This window comes from Melospiza georgiana, chromosome 3, assembly GCF_028018845.1.
Source record: "Melospiza georgiana isolate bMelGeo1 chromosome 3, bMelGeo1.pri, whole genome shotgun sequence".
NCBI lineage: Eukaryota > Metazoa > Chordata > Aves > Passeriformes > Passerellidae > Melospiza > Melospiza georgiana.
This window is the reverse complement of record NC_080432.1, coordinates 66,661,540-66,684,781: the sequence shown is the minus strand read 5'-3', so window position 1 is coordinate 66,684,781 and position 23,242 is coordinate 66,661,540. Positions and strand designations below refer to the sequence as shown.

General features: G+C 40.7%; 1 protein-coding gene across 1 annotated transcript in view; it reads left to right on the top strand.

Moving 5' to 3' along the window:
- ARID1B (AT-rich interaction domain 1B) overlaps positions 1-23,242 on the top strand; it is a 324,972-nt gene that overhangs the window by 259,133 nt on the left and 42,597 nt on the right. The window contains exon 8 of the mRNA XM_058019477.1: positions 6,013-6,340. Within this exon, the coding sequence (XP_057875460.1) occupies positions 6,013-6,340 (328 nt within the window). The remainder of the gene's footprint in view (positions 1-6,012; positions 6,341-23,242) is intronic.

The following is a 23,242-nucleotide window of genomic DNA, read 5'->3' as shown; positions in this document are numbered from 1 at the left end:
TGAGGCTGCATTTCAGCAAGCATGGAATAAAGGTCACAACACCACTCCCAAAATAGGACTTCTTTTCTTGGATGAAATCCCAAGGCCAACCTGAAATTGCGTGGTGACTTTGAGGGTAAAGTCTTAGAACAAGCATAATAATACAGTGGCTACTGTGGAAATAGAATATTGAGCTCTAATGCATATGTGAATCTTAACTAACCCTTCGGACTGAGAGAGACAGTTCCTTTTATTTTGCTTGTTTGACAGAATTGGTGGGGGAGTAAACCAAAACAGAATTCACAATTTCTGCCCCTGGACAACCTTGAACTTGTCTATTGTTTTGCCTTTAATGGATAACCTTTATAAAGTATGCATCTGTTTAGGGGTTTAATGAAGTTGAAGTCAAGCCATGGCATAAATAAGGGTCAGTATTTTCTTTAGAAGTACATAAAGAAGCTTTTCTATTTCAGCACTTCCTACTGTTGCTTTCTTACTTAAAAGCCTCAGAAAGGACTTGAGCCAGCGATGGGAATTTCTGTAGGGCTCAGTGACTCTCCCGTGCTAGCAAGGATGGTTATTTTAGTCTCCTGAGTTTCTGAGAACCAGTTCTGATGTTTGTTTGCAAGAAGCCTTGCTGCCCTATGCAATGCTCCTTTCTGTTTCATCTCTGGGTAGCGTTTGGTTTAGTGTTCTGAGCACAGGGCTACAAGCCAAGATTTCCCAGTTTCTAATTTTGGCTCTGCCTTTTGCATCATCTTTCAGCTTAGGCAAGTAGATTCATTTCTCTGCTTTGCTTTCCTTAACTATAAAATGGGACTAGTAATGCCTTATAGCCATGTGTGAAGATTAATTACCTAACTCCAGTTGACTGGTGCTTTCCTTTTATTTGGAAAGCATTTTGTGGCCATAAAATGCTGTCCAAGTGCTTATTTTTATCTGCACAGTGAGCAACTAGCTTAACTGGTAAAAAATCCAGTGGATTTATGATGTGCTATCCTGACTTCCAGCTGTACTGCTGCTGCTGAGATTCCGAACCACGGGAATAGTGGGTGTCAAGTGCAGTAAAACATTAGCCATCCACACTGATTGAATGGAAAGGGTTTTGTACTAAATCAATGCATTTAAGTAACATGCCAAATACTACTTTCTTTTTTTGCTTGAGTTCAGCAGTTCTTTTCCTCCCTCTGTAGATGAAAGTGCCTATGTAATGATTTTATGGGTCATGGTCAGGAAGAAACTGCTATTAAAAAGTGAACTTGAGGGACAGGAAGAAAATGAGCATCATTGTCATTAGCAGGCCATTTCAAAAGGGTTTGGTTAATAGTGTGATGGATGAAAACCATGTTCTTCTGCCAGTGCTTAGAAAGTACCAGTGATTCTGTGCACTGGTCATCATAAAATTAGGGCATTGCAGACTGTCAGCTCTGTAGGTAACAATTACACCAGAGGAATACTACATTTTCACCAGGTTGATCTAACCACTAGGGGTGAAGATAGTGATATTTCCAAGTTATGTGTTTATCTGGACTTAAGGTTTTAATAGCAGTTTTTAATTTTAAATGAAAGTAATCCATAATTGCAACTCTTAGCATACCCTATTACAAAGCATAATCATATCCCAGCAATGATGAATATATAATAATATTATCCCATTTGCCTTTTTCTGCCAAAATAGGAAATATATAAAAAATTACCTGGGTTGAAACCAAGTTCTGAAATTATTAAATTAAAGTAATTCTCACAGATCTGATTTGCTTTCCATGTTTTGTTCACATAGGCCTTCTTCCAGAATATTGCTAAGCTTAGGCTGGGTTTGACAGGACTACTTGTATTTTCATATATGCATCAAAGCATTCTGGACACTAAGCTTTTGATCCAGCTTTGAATACTGGATTTCACTATGTGCTGTCCTGAAAACAATTGCTCAAGGCTAGTGTCCTCTGTGCAGTGGAATTGCTCACCATAGTAAAGACTACACCATTAAGTTTGCACTGGAAGTATTAGCCCCCAGTTCATGAAAGCAGAGTGATCCATTCTGTGCCTGTGGTTGATTTATTTGATTTTCATGTGTTTACATGACACTTAGAACTATAATAAGAGCAGAATATATTTTCCCAGGAAGCAGTTCTGTACTGGGTCCTAGTCCAATTCTGTGAAACCATTTCCTACAAAAATAATAAATGGCTTTGGCTCCACACTTCTGTGTGTCTGGGATACAACACAGGAGCATACAGTACAGCAGATTAATTTTAATTTTTTATTAAATCCCAGCATTTTCCTGTCCCCAGGAAATAAATTTTTAAAAAAAGCAGAGTGAGGATGGAAGTTGTTACTGAAAGAATCTCTTTGGTTTGTATTTGGGCAACATCTAGCTCAAGGGCTAATGAAGCTCTGGTCTATGACCTGAGCATCAGGCTGCTGCCACAGCAAAATGTCCCTTAAATGCACTCTGGAGAGCAGTCAGATGCCGTAGTCAGTTGGATCTTTTAAGACTGGGGCAGAGAAAAGCTTCCTGTGAAATCAGTAAAATGTCTCAGAAATGCATCCTGTCTTCCTAACCTTTCCTACTCAATTCAGCAGTAAAGCTGTTCTGTTGGGGTGTAACAAAGAGAGAAATCAGTACTGAATTTGTTTGAACCGCAACCCCAGAGCATCACTGTAAGTTAAACCCCCTTTTGCTTGTGATAAAGTAGTATGAATTGAATATTTGTGCTTTTAATGTTGGACTCATTTCACAAAAGCACTTTGTGTCTAGTTCCCACTGATTTTAATCCTAGATTTTAATTAAAATAGTAGCACTTAAGGATGAGATGCCCTTGAGGGTCTGGACCTTTGAATCCAGACCCATGTATGCAAAAGTCTGTGGAGCTAAGACTGAAATATCAGCTGTGTCTTACTAAAGTCCCCTAGGTGAAATAGTTCAGAGGAATTCAGAACAACACATTTAAATTGGCTGTAGAAGAATAGCTTGATTGTTAAGTGCACATGTAAAAAATTCTAGAGCTATTCTAAGATGCTCTTTTTAATACGGTGAATCTGATCTATGACTAAAGCAGAGAGCAAAGCTCTCAAAGTAGTTTTCAAATCTCCTTCTTTTTAGTTTGCCTAGAAATGGCAAGATCTCAGAGCACTTTGTTCAGCAAACCTGAACAAAGTGGACCAGAGTTTCAGCAATAAGTATGAACATCTGTCTTTGGCAGGTTGTTAGTCAGTTTTTTTTATACTTTATCTTAATTACACTTTATTTTCCCCCCCTCTTGATTCCTGTTACAGCATTGTTTTTTCTCATGCATTAGAGATGTTGTCTCTCTTGGTACAATTCTGCTCTGCCAAGGGGGAGCTGGAATCAAAAATCCCTCAGATATGGAGGGGAGGAGTAGTTCAGCAGTACTGTGCAGCCGCTGTTGCCAGGCTTGTACCCACTTGAAAAGTGTGGGCTCTTGAACTTGGCTGCCTGACACGTCCAGCTGATGTGGGCTGGCCTAGCATCTGCTGCATTCATTGTGTTTAATGCTGCATCCATCTGTTTTCTGTCAAAGCCACTGCCAACAAATTACTAATCTATTAGAGAAACATGGAAATAAGATTGCGCTCCTCATTCCTGGCAATTCCTCTTGTATTTTGTTTGGCTTTTATTTTGCCCTTTTTTTTTTTTTTTTTCCTGTGGTCTGGGAAAGGTATAAGAATAGCTAGTATTTGAGGTATTGAAGAAATGCTTAGGGAAAGAAAAAGATGGAAAAAAACATTGAAACTTGTTTTCCTTACTAAAAAGATACGACTTCCCTGTGCATATTGTATCCCTGCAGATGAATGATTAGGAGATATTTTAACTGAGCCACGTATTTTTATGGAGAAGATTCCACTGTTTTTTCTGTGTTGTGTGTATGCTGGAAAAGCCAAAGCACATAAGATTACATTTTTTTGTCCCTATTCAAAATAGCATGAAAACAGCAGTAGTGTTTTAGCATTGGTGTTTGCTCCTCCACACATGCTGCTGAATGTACTTTGTAGACCCTAAATGACAAAACAAATTGTCTTTATGTAAATTGGACTGACAGTAGCTCCCAGTGATCATGGATATCAGGTCCACTAGTCTAGGGAGAGAATTTGCTTCACTTTGGGAAGTAGTGTTACTAATAGCATGTACATAAAATATGCTAACTGCTGTGCATAATCTTTGAGTGCATATATACACCATCCTGCTGTATTACATTTTTTTTGCACAAAGCAACTGGAAACCCAGAGCAACATCCAAGTTGTGTGCTGTTGCCTGTAACACATATCAGAGCAGTGTGAAACTAGTCAGCCCTTCAGTCTGTAGTCACTTTTGCTGGATCAGATGCATGCCTTGAGCCGGTCTCAGCAACTAAAACTCTGGCTGGGGGCGATGGCTCACTGAACAGAGAATACTCAGCTGCCAGCAGCCAAGCCCAGAAGAGGAGTAGAAGTGACAGGGCAGTCTTAAGACAGCATAAAGTAGAATCTGGAGCCTCTCATATTCGCTGAACCACATATTGGGGATCCTTCTGTGACAACCCCCAGGCAGAAACTTGGATTTTAAGGCAGAAGAGGATGGTTGCTTCTTTTCCTTAGGAAGCATAGGTCTCATACGTTCTCGCAAAGGAGACCTTGTAGTAGAGTGAGTCAGTTACAGACTGGAGAGGAGAAGATTAGCACAAGCACAGCAGCAGGAGCATATGAATTAATTATGTATGCATTCAAATGATGGATGAATATGTTTATTTTAAATACAAACGGGAGTTGGATGCCACCAACTCCTCAGCCTGGTAGCTGAGGCCTGAGGAGAGGCATGGCTGGTCTGCACAATCACAGGAAGAGTCCAAGGACTTCTGCCTTCAAATAAGCGTGGGAATATCTGAGAGTAGTGAGGAAACTCTGCTTTGTGGCATCCCACAGGGAGGGAATGGGTCATGTTTCCACTAATCTGGATGAGATGGAAATGAAGACAAGTCAAAACTGATGACTGAAGTAGTGCAATGTGATACGTTTCCTAAAATAGTTTTCCATCATATCTTTAGCTTTCTTTTTTTTTTTCCTCTTTCTCATGCTGCCTGGGTTTGTTGCTGTAACACTGCATGCTGTATACTCAATTTTTCTTGAGATTTCAACGTGGCAGGAGAATCAGCACTCAAATGAGTTAAGCTGCTGCAAGCAGAGCATTCACTCTAGTGACAACACAGATTGAGTTCAGCCAGGTTTTCAGGCTGTCCTTCTTAAGGCACCTGCTTATATGAACATCTTTGTACTGTTGCTGCTTACTTGTGTAAGACTAGTTTTCTCAGAGGAGTTGCACTGTAATCTACCACTTCTTATGCTGACATAGCCAAACTGAACTTACTAGAAAAGCAGAATGGGATCTTTCTTGGACCCCAGCAGTTGTCCTCACCAGTCCACACCAAATCATCTCTGTCTTGTATGGGCAGAACAGTTAGGAGCAAGAAGCCTGTTGCTGAAACTGCAGAAAGACAAAGGAATGAGAACATGAAATTACAAAAATAAGATTCTCCCTTGAACTTATATAATGGGCTTCTTACATGCCACATCTCTCTCTACTGCATAAAGCAGTTGTGTACACTGTGCTGTGCTGTTAACCCTCTGGAGGCTGTACTTTTCTTTGTTTCCTGTTGCCTTGTAACATACATTAGTCAGAAAACGTTTGAGGGTACACGAAAATCAGATTCATAGGATCATTCATGTTGGAGGGTTGCTCAAGAGCTGTTCTTGACTGACCTTGTATTCAAATCAAGGTCTGATAAAGGATCAGACCAGGGTAGTCTTGGCTTTATCCAACTGGGTTTTGAAAACCTCCATGCAGGGAGTATGCATAACCTCCTTGGGCAGTTTGTCACTGCTTCTCTGTCCTGGTGTAAAAGCATTGTCCTGACTTTGGGGCCAGCGTGGGTCACTTAAGTTCACATATGTAAGTTCTGCAGCTGCTAACTTCCTCAACAGAAACATTTCCTCAAAAGTTTTAATGTTTTTCTCTGTGCTTTTTATCATTTTGTTCAGGAAACTACTCCAGACCACCGACGTACAGCGGTGTCCCCAACACAAGTTACAGCGGCCCAGGACCTGGCATGGGTATAAATGCCAACAGTCAGATGCATGGACAGGGGCCAAGCCAGCCTTGTGGTTCCATGCCCCTGGGACGGATGCCATCAGCTGGGATGCAGAGCAGACCATTTCCTGGAAACATGAGCAGTATGACCCCCAATTCTCCTGGCATGTCTCAGCAGGGAGGCCCTGGGATGGGCCCACCCATGCCGACTGTGAACCGTAAGGCACAGGAGGCGGCTGCTGCAGTGATGCAGGCTGCTGCCAACTCCGCTCAGAGCAGGTACGCATTCAGGTGAAAGGAGTTCAAACAAGTAGGAAGGTTTTCCTTGTCATTTCTGAAGTAACAGCACTGTAGAGGTGTGTGAATGTGCGTTTATACATGTTCTAGCTATGCTTTTATCTCTGGGAGGAGATGATGTGTCCGAAGAATACTTTTTCCTAATCATCTCTTTTTCTTGAGGAGAAAGCATGCTGTTGCCTGTTTGAATTAGCCTCTCAAAAAGCAGTTGTGACAATGGTGATGATGGCCACTTCTAGTTTGGTTCTTGGCATTACAGCTTTAGGGAAACCCACTGGATTGCAGTGACATTTGACAAGCTCTCTGCAACTTTAAACTTTTTTGAGTTTTTATAATTTTTATCTCTGGTAAAAAGAGGGCCAGCATGTCCTCAGCAGCTTACCCCTGCCAGAGAGTAAGGAAGCCTGTGAAGCTGCCCATCAGCTCTTGCATCTACTTCCCATGTTTTGAGCAGCAGTGCTGATGGCAGTTCTCTTCTGTGGGATGTTCTTGCTCCCAAGCAGGCCTGCAGAAGGGCAGAGGAGGGCAGGCTGAGAGGAACAGCTGGAGGGGAGAGGCAGAGGAGATATAAAACAATCTGTAGTTATCTGGAGTTGAACTTGCAACTTCTGCATCCATAATAGAGAACCTGCAGACAGAACTGCAGAGGTTGGAGCCCTCCTCTGCCTTCTTGTCTCCCCTTTGGGCAGCATAGCTACATGTTGCCATTTGTATATGGGTTTTGGTAAAAGACACTTTGCTGTCCATGTCATTCTTAAAATTACTGAATATTTGCAATTGATTTTTGTTTTGTGAAATTTTTTAGATTAAGTAACATCCACTCAAGTAATTCCTGGCATATTTATTACCTTTTTCTGTTGCGAGAAGGTCCATAATACTTGAGAATTACACAAATCTAGTTGCACTCTTCTGATGAATGTGTTCATATGTGTGTGTATTGCTCACTGCATTTATGCATGTGCATACACAGATGCACATACATTCATCCAGATATTTATCGTTCAAGATCAGTGTTTGTGGCCACTAGACTTGCTCTTATTCCAAGATGCAGTGTTAAACAAGAAATAGGAAGCCAGTGTGTCCCTGTATTTGTTACTTTCTTGTGTTGAGAGCTTGAAAGGCAGGTGGCTACTAATGATAAGCAGCAGCAAACTTTTAAAACAATAACAGTTAATTTAGTGTACTTCATGTTCTTGCTCAGTAAAATAGAAACAGGCTCCCTTAAAGCAGACCATACTCCAGCAGATATCTGTGAACCAGCAGTCCCTTTCTTCTGTTGGTTGTTTTAACAGGCCTGTCTAGTAGGATTTATGGAAGTCTGCTTCTGTCTGTCTGGTTTAGGCTATAAGCTGATAGGTCAGGCACGAAGGAATAAATAGGCCATCACTGCAGCTGCAGGAACAGGATTTCTCTATAATCACAGAATGAAAGGAAAAGCTCACGTTTGTTGGTCTTGACAGCAAGAAAAGACTTTGTGTTAAGTGGAAAGCATTTGGTTGTGATTCAACTTACATGTTGGGCATAGTGTCTGATGTTTGATCAAAAACTGGGTTAAATGATTACCACTTCTATCTCACATTTCCCTCCCATGTAAATTTTGTAGAACTGCTTTTTCTTTCTAGCTTTGAGTGGACAAAGCTGCACCATTTCGGAGCATTCCTATCACATATTGCCCATTCCAGTGATCCTATGGAAGAGCTGAGCAATCACTGAATCTCTATCACAAACACTGGCAAAAGGGTTATTTTTACACTGCAAATTGGGAGGAACTTGTCACACCACTTTCATGCCAGGGGTTTGCAAGCACACTGTTTTCCTCTTTGATCTCAACTCAGCTGTAGGGGAGAAAGCACAATGGCTGTTGGCTATTGCTGCAAGTCCCCGAGACTCGCATATGGAAGGAATGTATTTGACATTGGCTTGGATTTGTGATACAGATCAAATCCAGAGAGGTTCTGCTTCAGGCCACCACACATTAGGTCACCTGCTTGTCCAGTCTGGGGCTGGCAGACACACCATGTTTTCTTCACAGCGCCTGAACTGTGGCAGCACTCAGGCTCCCTCAGTGCACCAGCTTGACCAGTACGGGTAGGCAGCAGTGTAAACTGGATTTGCTGTGGGACCTTGGCATTTTTTGAAAATGTTTGTGAACATCCCATCTGGCTGCTGAAGGATTATAAAAATCACATGAAGGATACAGAAATACTTGCATTGTAGAGGGGATTTCGTTTTTTGGATTCTTTTTGCTAATGCCACTGTGACAGTACAAGAAAAATCTGCGTGTCACTCACTCAGCACACCTGCATGGCTTTTGGCACAGCTGCATTTCCTTGAAGAACCTCATCACTGAGAAGCAATGAGCTGTTACCTTCTCTGACCCAGACACCATTTTTCTCTCTTCATTTTTGGTGTTCTTGTCTGCAGCAATGCGGGCAGCCACATTTTCTGGACGTAGTGGTATTGTCACTACTGCCTAGGCAGAGAACTGCAACCCCCAAAGTATGATCCTTTTCTGCGAGATGATGTACTGCAGGAGTGATTACAGGGCTTCTTAACGGCATTTGCAAGGAAGTTTTAGTATGCTGTAGTTGATTGTGCGTGTATTTTAAAAATTAGTCTCTAGAAGAATTTTTAGGAGCATTTAGTATCCCTTGCAAACATTTGCCTGAAGTGCAACTACTGTTTTCTCACCAGAGTCCTCCACACTGATTTCTGTTACCATATCACAAGTTACAGAATGGGGAGAAGGTATCTATGTTGGCTCCCACCCTGTTGCTCTCTCACAAACAAGTCCATCTTCACCTGAGATTCAACTCTTACGGACTTCCCTGCTACCCTGTTACTCCAGTTGTTACCTCTGTAGGAAATCTTTAATACCCAAATTATTGCTGTTGTCATGGCAGTTAAGTTTTAATTACCAGTTTTCTGTAACTGCTAGTTTGGTTTGTCCCTTAATAACATTGTTCATATATGTGTACAGAAAATGCAGAAAGAAAAAAAAAATTAGAAGTCTCCTGGTTATCCAGTTCAAAAAAAGAAAATTTAGTGAAATGAGAGAACACTCCCACCACACTACTTTACCTAACTGGGAAGACATCCACTCCTGTATGCCAACATGCATGGACAGTGCCCAGCCTTTTTCTTTGAATGTGTTGAGTTTATAAGATTCAGCTATGGAGCTGAGAAAGTGTTGCATTCTTATTACTATAAAGCACCCTCCTCTGTGTAGAATTAAGAATAAAATCAAATGGTTGTGTCATAGTCATGGTTACACAGCAATATTTCTGTTCAAGTTGGTTGTGATCCACTTCAAGGCCAACTTTTTGATTCGGTAGCCAAGTATCAATAGGGGAGAGAAGTTTATCTTCAGCTGTTAATCCACAGGCTCTGTCCTTTCCCAGCTCAGGAGTCTCATTTAGACACAGAACGCTGGTTTGCCTCTGCCTTGCCAAGCCACACTAAGCAGTAGCATAAAATGAATTTAAATGGTATGCATCAGAAAAAAAAATCTCTTCCACTGGGGCACAAAATCAATGTTCATTAAGCAGGGCAGGATGATCAGGATCTGAGTGTCAGCCAGTTATACCTGTGTATCATCCTCAGAGCAGACCACCACCCTTTTCATTAGAATAGATTAAAATCATATAAATTAAAGTGGTGGCTGTGGAAGATACTAGGTTTACACCATTTGAATTAGCCTTTGACCTCATCTTGAGGTCTGCTTTATGTTAAGTTTAGATTAATTTACAAAACTACATAATACCTTCCCTGTAACCTAAAATCTTACTGTGTGCTAGGCTGTCTTGGGCATGCATGCCAGGGCTTCCCAAATGATAACTGCCATGTCAGGCTAGAGGAAAGAAAGGTGTTTTTAAGATCTCTTCAGTGAATCTCTTCATTGTTTCAGGCTACCCAGGGTGTTCAAGCTTGCTCTGAGTAAAAGTTCACAGCAAGCAATGTTAAATAAATCTCTAGTACCCTGTGTAGTAACTCACTTTATTTTCAGGAGGAGGGTGTGAAGGAACTGGAAAACAATGTTTTCCTTTTTATATTTGTATTGTCTTGGTCTCAGCATAATCATTGACTGGTGAGGACTGTATGTTGAAGACCTAATAAATCCAAGGAAGAAAGCTGGCATTGATTGAAACCCCAAGGGCTGGTTCTGCTGCAGGAGATTAGAACCCAGAGGAGACCTTAAAGGACCAGGTGGCTCCAAAAGATGTTTTATCACACTGTGATTCTTAGAACAGCACATATATTTATATTTATAGTGATAGCTAAATGTTTCTCTGTGTACAAAACTACATCACAATAAGCCTTCAGTAATAACAGTTTTAAGCAAATGAGGTACTGTTTTCCCTGTTGATGTGAAAGGCAGCAAATTTAGCCAATATCTTCTAGTACCAGCCAGTGTTGAGCTCCTCAGTTTGCCATTTGCAGGACGATGTGTGCACTGTCTGTGAGCTTTTGCTTCCTACGGCAAGTTTTCAGTTTAAAACTGATGATCAGTTTGGCACCTGAAGTCAACTGCCATCTTTAGAGCTAGATGCTTGTCACCATCACTTCCAGCATCTCTCGTGGTAGCAGTGAGTGTTATTCTGAACATGTCTTCTTAGCAGTTGAAAGTGTGATTGTGGTATATGGAAAGGTAAAAACATAGTTGTAAAATGGCTGGCTTGGATGCTGTTAGTAGTGTGGCCTTAGAAAATGTAATTTGGTGCTAGCTGGCTGTAAAATGTGCATCCAACTGGATGCTAAAAGGAGCCTTTTGTTGGTGCAACTACAGTTATCAATAGCTGAACTAATTACAACAAAATGAGTTTTGATGTGCCTGCATGAGGAGCAATCCTATCTTTGAAGGCAGCCCCTTTGACCTCAATGTACCTTAATATGATTCTCAGGATTGCATCTTGCAATTTTGTAAATTAAAGCAATTTTTTTTATAGATTGAGTGAATTTAGAATTCAGTGCCATTGATTTTAGAGGAGACGATTCAGACCTAGTAGTTTATTAAACTGAGGAATTGGGAACCAGTTTTGCTGTTTGCAACCTCTGATCATTTTAAATCCTGGCCATTGGGTTGCTAAATTGAGGTGGATGTTTACATTATCTTCTGCTGATCCCCACCTGAGAAGTGGTGTTCAGTCTCTACAATAATATGTGATGTTGCAGTGCTTTGACATACTTCTAGGCATTCTAGAATGTGGTTCTGGTTCTAAATTGCTTAGCAACTGGTTAGCTACCACAGCCTCATTGTAATGTAGTGAGAAGAATTTAGTATGTTTTTAATCAGTCATAAAACTGATCAAACAAAGCTGCACTGATATTAGAGAATTTCTGTTGTACAGAGAAACACAATTAGTGTAAATTAGTTTTAAAAGTGCTTTCTAGATGTCTTCTTCTTAGTCTGTGTGTGTGTCTACATGCACTTGCACACTTGCACGCATCCAGCACACTAACCTTCCATCAGCATTTCTCCCCTGCTATGTATGTATAATTCATAATCCCGTGTTGCTGGTGCCAGCAAAGCACTTTTTCTGTATTATTTTCTCCAACAGCAGGGTAATGCAGCACTGCTGATGGACTAGAAGGTACTGGTGAGGAAATATAGTAATGGACATGGTGCATTAAAATGTCAAAAGGAAAAAGAAGGAGGCGGAAATGGGGAATAAATTTTTTAAAAAGAATAATAATATAAATAAACCCCAGAACTGTTTTAGGTGTTTTACATCCTAGTGCCTGTCAGTTTTGTGCAGTATTTTCCAGTCTGGCCCTTTTGATCTTGAAACTTGGATTTAAAATTCTAATTGTGATTTTGAAAGCTGCAGTTTTGTAGCAGGAAGTCTTGAAGCGCTCCAGTAAAACTTACCATCTTTAATCCCTGGAGAGAGTGTATATTTTCCATTGTTTTCCCTTTTCCCCTTAAGCTTGGAGGTGCTGTTCCTCTCTGCTGGGAAGTTCGATGGAGTGCAGGAAGGTTAAGTACTCATTCAAGTTTCTTTGCTTATTCAAACCAGGCTACTTCTAGATGAAAGGCTGCCAGCTGTGAAATCCCCAAAGTAAACTAGGCTAAGATAGGACTGGTAGCCATAATTGGAGCCAGTGCCTGCGTTATCTGTTGCCTTTGAAATAAGCCCCTGGCAAGAAAGGCTCTTTCTGCCGGGTCTTTTATTTAACATTCAGTCACACGAAGGAGTTGCTCCTGTTCAAATTCAGGCCATTCACAGTTCTCCAGGCTCAAGCTGTCTGGTCATTTCCCCTTTGCTCTGCTCCTCCAGACAATCACAGATTTCCTTTACAGATCTTGATGCGTCACCCTGAAATGAGCCCCACTTTGCTTTCAATTAGTGCTCTAATATCCTGGTGGTACTTTCAGTCCATGAAACTAAATTTCGCTTCCAAAATAAAGTCCATGTGTAGTTTCAGCAGGTTGAAGTGGTTTTGCTTCTTGGCCTAACTGGCTGTATTGTCTCTGAACCCCAAATACTCCGTGCTGGCTCCACCTGAGGCTGGAGGAGATGCAAAAATAGCTGGAATATCTTCTCCCCATGCTGGGCTTCTCTGTGATTTCAGGGGTAAAAAGTCCAAATACTAATGCTTACTGTAACTGTAATTTCTAAGGAAGCTATTAACCAGCCTTGACATATTTCTCTTCTAAAGGACCCATGGTTCTTCCCTCTTCATGAGAAATAGTAATTTGTATCAAGCTGATTTTTTTATTATTTCTTTTCTTTCTTTTCCTCATGTTTTGCTTTACAACGCAGAATCATGTATGGGTTTGTTCCATAATGTATTAGGAGGGAGGAAGTTCAGCTCAGCTTATATGTATTTATTATTGTAAGGGGAGAGCTAGAAATCTTCTGTGATTATTTTATTTAAATGGAGATGCATTTTATGGATCAGCTCAAAATTGCTGATAAAATTGTGTAAGGATTTGAAGAAACATTACATGCTGAGCTAACCAAAGCCATTTCTTGTGGGAGACTAAGAGAAATACATTTTTATCTGGAATTTTGTTTTACTAAAAGGTAAATCCATCATTTTGGAGCCTTCGTTGTCACCATGCTGCAGAGCTCTTGCAGGCAACCAGTGATTTGGAGAGGCATTTTTTTCTTCTTTGGACTCATCAATCAAGTAGACTGCTGTATGCTGTTCATGCCATTAGAGATTAACCACAGACCTCAAGAGTCCTACTCTTTTCCTCCTTCAGAGAGTAACCATTCTTAAATTGTGAAAGAAGGAGTGTGTTGGGAAGGAAGCACGATTTTTAGTCATGAATGAGAATTTTCACTTACCTCAGAGACACTTCTAATTCGATTATTATTGTGTCAAGATTATTTTTGGCTTGATTTGGTTGTTTGGGAGATTCATGGCTCTCTGTAGAAAGACTAATTATTTTGAAACAAAACTGTAGTGTAGAACTTTGTGTAGCTTATTGACATTTTGCCTCTGGGTTGGATGTTATATAGAAATTCTGTACCTTAAAATATGATCTTTAGGACATTAAGAATGCAGTACTTCATTAATTGATGTTGTATAAAGTTAAATGAGGGAGGACCTTAGATTGAATACTCTTTCTTGGGTGACAAAAACTATTTCAGATGAGGAAACAGTTTTCACAGTCTGTCAGAAGATCTACTAGTTTAAATCACAGAAGTGGTTAGAAAAAAAAAGCCAAAACAAAGTAGAATAGCCATCTGTTTAATGGGACTCATGAAGAAAGCTAATTCTGTGACTGTGCTGTGTGATTTGGCACATAACACTATGCAAGTACAGTACTGTGATTGAACAGCCTGAAATTTTTGTGACAGAAAGGGAGGGACATAAAAAATGGTAGGAGGGTTTCAGGTTTTCAAGGCAGTTTAGGGTTTTAGGTTCTTTTACCAGGGTGGTATTTGTGTGAAAAATAAACAATTTTTTTTTAGCTATGCTGCCTGGGGAAATATAAATGGGAAGAGCCCTTCAGTTTGTTTATAAGTTCAGATGGAAACACCAATTCTAGCTGGACATATAAGTAGCCTTGTAAGAATTACATTAAATAATAACCTAACAGCATGAGATTTTGTTAATGGTGGCTGGCAATCTTACTAACATGTTAAATACCTGTTGCAGTGGCCACAGTAGGTTTCAGGCATCTGAAACAAAGATGAAGAAAAGAGGCAGTTGAAGTCATTCCAGCATGTGCACTACATTATTCTTGTGAAACTGTCCAGTGTGCCAAAGACTGATGGTAACAGTGCTGGTAATAATATCAATAAACATATAACTGCTCCAGGCCATTGGGCAAAGATAGGTGAGTGCAAACGTGTCTGCTGGAAAATCCCTCTGGAGAACTTCCTCACCATGCTGATGCACATGCACAGTTGCATTCAGCATGCTGCTGTCAGCCGGATGACATTTTACTATGAAAAACTATGGGGATGAGCTGGCATGAAATGCTCAGGTTTTTATTGGATTTTCGGTTGGTTGCTAGCACAGAGCATTCCAAGGTGCTCAGAAGCAGCGTGGGCATGTGGCTGAACATTGTAATTCCCAGGTGGAAGACAGGGAGCTCAGGGGTCAAACCTCTCCCAAGACAGTGTCCCACCAGAGGAAACTGAGTTAGTAAAGCACAAAGTGTGTCCTCAGTCTCCTGTAGCATTTTAGCACCACACCTTGGTGACCTTCTGGCTGTTCAAGTGCTGGGCACAGACTCTCACCACTTTCAAGTAATCTTTCTGGGAGAGAGTTCACAGGGCCTTCCGACTTTTTAATACAGCTATTTATAAACATGCACAGAAATAGAAGGTGCATAGTGAGAGTCATATGAGTCATTCCCATTTTGACATCAAGTCACACCAGGCTAAATCACCCTTCTTGACATTCTGGTTCAGATTGACAGCATCATGCCATACAGGGCAAATTTCTTTTTTTCCTTGTAAACCCAATTCGTGCATGCTCCTGCTTGCTGGAAAAATTAAAGCAGCCCTTTTTTGTGCATCACACACTCCACTTGGGCTAGGAAATGTATACCCTCGGTGCTCAGATAACACATCTGAGGGGGACAGTTGTGCAAGCAGTTGCTGTTAGAGCTGCAGTAGAAATCCATGTCTGGGGAAGGCAGACAGAGGTCACCACGAGCAGAGCTCTGATGGATTTCCAGGCCAATAGATTTGGCCCACTTTTCAGTTGTTCTGTGGTTTTTGTCACACAGCATTATAATTGTATTTATCCAGTACAGGTTACATGGAGTACCAAGAACTTTGTTTGTTCTTACACAGATAAATTCAGATATGGAGGTGTTGCTGCACTTGTAAGAATGCTGTGCAATAAAGGCATTTGAGGGGTTCCTTGTGGGTTTGAATACTGGTGATCAAATGCTGTGATCACTATGAAATTCAGACCAAAACTACTTTAATTAACACAATGGAATTTTATAAATAGAAAATCAAATGGCTGCAACTTAAACAAACAAAACCCTACATTATTTCACTATTACTAAATGCTTTTCAGTCACACACCCTTCTGTCATTAGGATCAAATGAAGTTTGGGATTTATTTTCTTTTTAACAGGCTTGTGCTGTGTTTCCCTCACTGTATTCAACTAATTTATTATTCTTTCGGACATATTTTAGACCATTATTAATCTTGGATCTCTTCCTCAGTTTTTATTATCTGTAAAATGGGGTAGAGAGATTTATTCTAATCCCAGCATGCATTCAGCTGTGCAAATGTTGGGTAGTTGTGTTGTTATTAGCATTGTTACTCATGAATTACATGTGCCTCTATACCTTGCTCTTCCAGAGTTCCATATGGTGTGACACTCCTGTTCTATGGGGCTTTAAATGACTCCTGAGTAGGTAGCCCATCAGGCAGGTATTTTCACTGGAAGAATGGTTAATGTGATGACAACAACTTGTAAACCAACAATAGGTTTCTGTGACTTTTTCTGAGTAGCTCAGCATTGAATCAGTGTGGTATGAGCAACTCATTTTTAAGTTACTCCCTCTCCTTGACTGGTTTTTAGTAAAATCCAAGCAATGGAGATGATGGTAAAGGCAGATGTAGTTGTGTAAATCAGAGGAAAGATAATATATTTAGAAAGGCTATTTCTGTTACTCTTTTTAAAAGTATCTTACACAACAATATTTGGATCAGCCAGATATTGCAGTGTACTTGGTCCAACTGCAGTGGGTTACAAGGCGATTTGCACTATCACATAATTACAATGTTAGAATTATTCCCCCATTTTAGCATTAGCATTTAGGCCTGGTAGTTGAGAAGAACAGTTTTGTGTTAGTTCTGTGTACCTCTTGTCAGCAGACATGTACACACACACCCCCCTCAGCACAAATCCACTTATTCATTTATGTTTCCCAGTGCTTTGTCGGTGTGTTTCGGAACTTAGGCCTCCCACAAGTAGATATGCACGGGTGTAAAATTTTCTCTTTCTTTCTATCCTGAAAAATGGCAGAAAGTCTTGTGGTTGACCTAATACCTTTCACATCAGCAGCTTTTGTGGTTGCTTTTCTGAAACTGTTGTTACAATTGGTGAATTTTCCCACTGAACAGAGGAGGACATGTAAGTCCAGGTTAGTATACTTACAGTAGCAACTAACAAAAAGAAGATACTTTGCTTTCAGATATAATGATGTTAAATTAATTTGTTTTATTCACATGGGAACTGCCTTCAATGCCATTTTATAGCTGCTCAAGCCAATATTCAGGCTTCATTTGTCTTGGCCTTTGCTAAAAGTGCTGTGAACCTCCAGGCAGAAAAAAGTAAGCAATGTTGGGGTTTATTTTCCCTCACTCTCTTCTCCCTTCTTCAATTCTCCCATATCCGCTGACAATAGAAATGGTTTCACTTCTCCAAGGATGCCCATAATGTAGCAAGAAGGAAAATCCATAACAAAAGAGCATATGTATCTGCCTGCACATGTTTATGTGTAAATTCTCCAGGGAGAAAGCATTCACAGGTCTCACTCCTGAATTACTCTCATTATTATAACCCATTTGGTGTCAAAGTGTGACAGATTATAAGCGCTTAAGGCTAGTCCCAGCTCAAGACAGATTTAAATAAAGTACTTCTGGTTATTGTGCAGGTCAGTGTGTTTAAATAACAACCCCCCAAATCATACTTTGGCATTTAAAAGAGAGAGGAAATATTGTCATGCTGCAGACCTGGCACAGATAAGCACAGGGCAATTTGGTCAGTACACTGTGATTTGTGAGTGCAGCCTAACGCAGTCATTTTCACAGTTTGTAATCAAGTAGCCACCTTAGCAGTGTGTCAGCATTAAAAGAAAAAATGTTCCTTTTAAAATGTTTACACAAATTAATCCCCTGAGGTGCTGCAGTGCATTCACTGCAAAACTGATGTAGGTTAAAGATCTGGAGCAGAAATGGCAAACTTGGGGGCCTTTTTTTTTTTTCACCATCCAACTGGTCGGGTGGCCAGGTCACAGTAACAGGATAGTTTTTCAGGTCCAGCACTTAGAGCAGCAGAACTGGGAGAAATCCCCACATTAGGTGCACGCTGTGTCAAGTATCAGGAGGCACAGTGCCCAAGTGCCTAACAAACAACTGATAGGAGTTTGTGACTGCCAGGATTTGTGCAGTGTGACTCAATGCCATTTCTTCCCTGCCTGGGCTGTGTGCCCCATCTCTGCTCTTGTCCCCGTAGCATTGCCCCTTCAGCATCGCCCTGTTGTGCCACATTTGGACTGGGCCCCCCCAGCACTGGGCCAAGGTGGCCACCTCAGAGCCTGGGCCTACCTCAGGGCAGGGTGCACAAGCTGAGGAGCTGAGGGAAGGCACATGTCTCGTAGTGCCCTGCTTTGGAAGCTTCCTGTGGATCCCTTCCTTCTTTCCTTCAGGCATATCTGGCTAAGAGGCTCCACTTGTGCTAGAGTGACCATAACCTGTGTCTACCCTGGAAGCAGCAGCATTCTGTGTGCTTCTCCCTACTCCTTCTCCTGCCTCTCTGGTTCATCTGCCTTCTCCTGCACACCTATTATCCTCCTTGCCCTAAAAACCTTTGGCACCTAATGAGAATGCTTCCAATCCTTTCTCCTTCTTAATTTCCTTCTACTGTCTCCTTCATTTCCATTTTCTACGCCCCAAAATCTCCTCACCTCCATCACCTCTATACTTTCCACCTCTAAAGCTTTCTTCTGTTCCCTATACATTTCCATGTTGGACTCTCCTCCTGTGCTCAGGCTGCCACAGGGCTCATTACAGAAGCTGGTTCACTTTTTCTGACTGTATAAAGGGCTTTGTTCTGGTATTGTAGATTGAGTGAAGAGTACAAGGCACCAGGTACCTCTTAGGAAATCCACAGAAAGTTTTAGAACTTGATCTCTGTGTACACAGAACAGCCTGAGTTTTGACATGTTTCCATATGAAAAGCTGAGTCTTCATTTCTTGCCTTGTTCAGAAGCATAATCCACTTCTGTCACTGTCCATAGGTAAACCACATACACATCTGAACTCAACTTGTTGGTGCTTTCACATTTTTTCAATAAGAAGAGAAAAGATGACATATAAGTCTTGCATCAGGTGACAAAACTGAGGAGGTACTAAATCACATATCAGGAGGTTCTATGAAGCACAAGGGCTGTAGAGTGATTTCTGTGTCACAGTTGGAGACAACGCATAAACTTACTGAGGATTTCAGGTCCAATTAAAGGAAGACATTTCCGTATAAGAGAGTGCTCAGCAGCTGTGATCACTCATGTGCTCCTGTGTACTGGCAGTGCTGTTCTTTCTAACAATTTCTTTGTTGTGCTTTTTAACGATGACCAGATCTTGCGTGTCAACTCCTCTTTTTAAATACACAGACTTCTGCATTAGCTCAGAAGACACAATTAGATCTGATGCTACTTGTTTTGCAGAGAAAAGAGATTAAGTGCAGATAAAGCTTTGGGTAGATTGCAAATGAAGGAAAACAAAAGATCAGAAGAAGAACTTCTTAAAAGGGAATGGTTTGAATTTGAGCAGTTGTGTTTTGGACCCAGTAGTACACCAGACTGTCAACAGCACAGTGAAGCCGACAAGCTAAGATCATAGGATCATTCAAGCTGGAAAGGAACCTCAGGAGGAATATTTAGTCCAACCTTCTCCTCATCAGGTTCATCTTAGAGCTTAGGGTGTTACCCTGTTTGGATCTTCAAAATCTCCAAAGGTAGAGATTGCCCTTTGGGCCACCAAATCTAGTCTGTCAATATTTTCACTGGGAAAATGGTTTCCTTGCATCCAGTCTGAACTTGATGGGTTTTCAGTTTTGCCCAGTGTGTCTTGTCCCCCCACCATGCCCACTGTGAAAAGTGACCTCCTTTTTGGGTGCTATGGGGCTGCTGTAGGTTCCTCTCAACCGCTGTCTGCCCCAGGCTGAATGAGGCCTCATCCTTCAGCCCTTCCAGGGTCAGTGCTCAAGCCCTGGCCATGTAAGGGGCTCTCTGCTCACTCCAGTTTATCATCATCATCTTTTCTTTTCTGGGGATCCAAAACTGAACATGATACTCTAGATGGAGTCCAGTGAGTCTTGAGGAAGGAGGAAATGGTCCGTTTCTTCCATCTCCCAACTCTGAACCTCGTCACACAGCCTAGGATGCTGTTGGCCCTCTTTGCTGCCAGGCAGACTCCTGGCTTATGCCCAGCTCTCTCTGCCAAGATGCCCAGGAGTTCTCAGCAAAGCTGCTCCCTCTGGGCAAATCCCAGCTGGCACCACTGCAGGGGGCTCATCCTTCCCAGGTGCAGGACCTTGCACTTGTGCCTGTTGACTTTTACAAGTTCCTGTCAGCACATTCCTCCAGCTTCTCCAAGTTTCCTGAGGTGGCAGCCCTTTCCTCAAGCATAACAACTGGCTCTGGCATGATGCATTGCTAAATTGTCAGCAGAGTAAATAAACCATAGAAAGCAAGCAGATTCCTCTCTTCCACTTTAAATCTCTTAAAATTGCCTTCAATTTTAGAACTCTTCAAGATCTACTTGTAGCGGTTGAGCAGAAAAAAATATTGTAGCCTTAGGTATTGTGCTTAAATGGATAGCATAATCCCAAATTTGTATTGGCCTGGCTGCTTGTTCTTCTAAATGGGGAAAAATACATTATCTGGGATCAAGGTATTGCAAGAGCAGATACTCTAGTTCATACACAATGCAGGGTTTCTCTCACCAATACATTTTAATGTATTTGTATATGTTGCCTGCATGTAGAAATGTCAGGAGCTGAGGTTTCCTTCATTCCCTTCGAGGGTAACTGTATCTCACCAGGAAGACATCTTTTCATTTTACTAAACTTAAGTGTATCTTTTCTTAATTTCTTCCTATTATTCCTAATTGCATCATCCCTAAGCAACCCAGCCCTTGCTGTTTATGTGGCAAATAATGTAAATTTATATACTTAGCTGAGTTTGTACTGCTATAAAAATCATAGCTGGCCAGTTGAATTTTTGCCATTAGATGTCACTACATGTACAGCAGACTGTTTTTAAAGGCTTGATTTTTATTTAGCATCCTGGAAAAATGGAGGAGGGAATTGGGAGATGTAGGAGAGAGTCTAGTACTGTAGTATGTTGGATATGCCTTAACTAAAAGCAGCACAGAAGGAAACATAAGATTTTTGACTTAACTCCAACAACCAACAGATGATGCTGTGACCTTAAGCATATATAAATATGTTTAGCAGCTGCTGTGTAACATATTTATAAGTGTTTAGTGACCTGGAGGTTAATCAAAATGAGTTTGGTGATCTCAGCTCAGTTCTTAATGGACTCCACTTCATATTATGGCACTGATGCAGCACAATTTGTCACAGTCGGCAGTCTTTACTCAAAGGAGGCCTACTGTGGAGTGAGAATTAAAGGCTGAAGTAATACCTGATTATTTCTCCCTAAAGAAACTTTCCATTCCAAGCCATCATAGAGCAAAATAATATGTAGAGGAGCTCTGTACTGTTCACTGCACCCAATCTGATAATAAAACAGCATTTACTCTGACAGGATGTCCTTTCAGTGTTACTGAATTAGCTCATGCGTGCTGCGGTCAGGGCTTTGATAGGGGGCTGGGAAAGGACAAAGTCCTGCCAGGGATGGTGCTGAGTCTTTTCACTTGCTGGGCTCTTTCCAGAGACAGAGAGTTGTGTGTGTTCCAAGTGCAACATTACATTGGAGGATGAAAGGGAAAGCTATTGCCTTGCCCGATGAAATTTCAGAATTAGGTTCTGCCATTCGAGTTCTTCTGGGTGCAGAAGCAATTTTTTTAGACTTCAGTTGTTTTCTTGCTGTCCTGGCCAAAGCCTGTATATTCTCTTTATTTAATTTCCACTCTCCATCTAAACTGAAAATAGTTTCTTACTTTTTGATTTAAAGCTGTTGTACAGCAGTGTGCTTGCATGAGCTGCAATTGAGATTGATGTCCATTGTGGGTAACATGAAATAGGTTGTACCTCAATTTGAGACAATGAACAGCCCCACAGCTTAGAAGATACACATGCTAGGAAGTAATACTATTGAAATATTGGTAGGTAAGGACCAATTTCAGCTTACCTGCAAGGTGTGTGTCTCCTGTGTATTTTTAAAGTAAAAGAAGGGCATTAAAGAGATAGATACCTGTAGAGACTTGCCTTTTCCAGGATCCTAGCCTTACTCCACAAAAGAACCTCTGAAAATCCATTACTCCTTTTTTCAAGTATGAAAATACGCTTGCACGTTTTTTTCATCTTCACTAGTAACTTTACCCAGTAACAGAAAGGACCTTGCTTATCCACCATAGAAAGCAGTTTTTCAGTTAACTGCATTTGCTGAAATATAGCAATTTTCAACTAGAAAAGGGGGGGGGGGTGTTAAGATACAGTATTTACATAAGAAAAGCTTGAATGTGTGACTGAAATCATTTATAGTTGTTGCCAAATCGTCCTACTCTTCTCTGTTCCCTTTGTAATTTCCCTTGGAGCATTGCACCACTGTGCATTTTAAATCTTTTCCCTCCACTTCTTGTTGCAAGCTTCATCTGGGAAATGACATTGTATGGCAGTTATCTCCTTCATATCAAAAGAAAGCCTTTGCCTCTTTGCAAGAGTGAAGAAAAGTTTGTCTTCAGAGAGCAAAGGACAAAACTGACTTGGAAAAAGATGCTTTATTTAGATAACACGTTCTCTTTTCCTTTGAAGAAATTCACAGTGTGTCAAGAAAAATTAGGCCAAATAGTGCTTTAATGGTCTTCCTCCTGTACCTCCTAAAAAAGAAATCTGCTTCTACCAATTGTGTTAAGAATCTGCCATGAGTTTGGAAAGACAAGAAGCCATTGAAGTTACTCAGGGTTCTTGATTTAGGAGTTGTCTTTTTTGATTTGAATACTGTAAAATAATTAAAAGTAGAATTTCTACCAAAACTCTCATCTTGCTACCCAGACATTCAGCTTTCCCTTCCTGTAGGATGAAATTAAGTGCTTCGTTTTTTGTAAGGAAATAAAAGTTAACAGGTACTAAAGCTGTGTAAAAGGGTGGTTGCTTTCTTGTTTCTTTTATTTGGAAAAGCAGCAGAAATGTACAGGGGGCACACTGAAGAAAGATATCTGAGTTTTGTATTTTCCTATGTATTTTCCTATGAATATACAAGTATTTTTCTGTGTCTTTTATTCATATGTATTATTTTATATGTATAAGTGTTACTCATATAATATGATAATACATGCAGTCTTCAACTATACTAAGAAAAGGTAGGTAATTGTTTTATGTATTAAGAGAATAAAAGGTTATTTTTTAAGGTAAATCATGCATTACATTGGGTTATCATGCTTACTTGAATTAGATTATTTTCTTCCTTATGCATCAGTTTTTCTATAGAGTTTGACAAATCAGGTATCAAGCATACTTAGATACTTCTTAGAACTTAAAAGTAGATA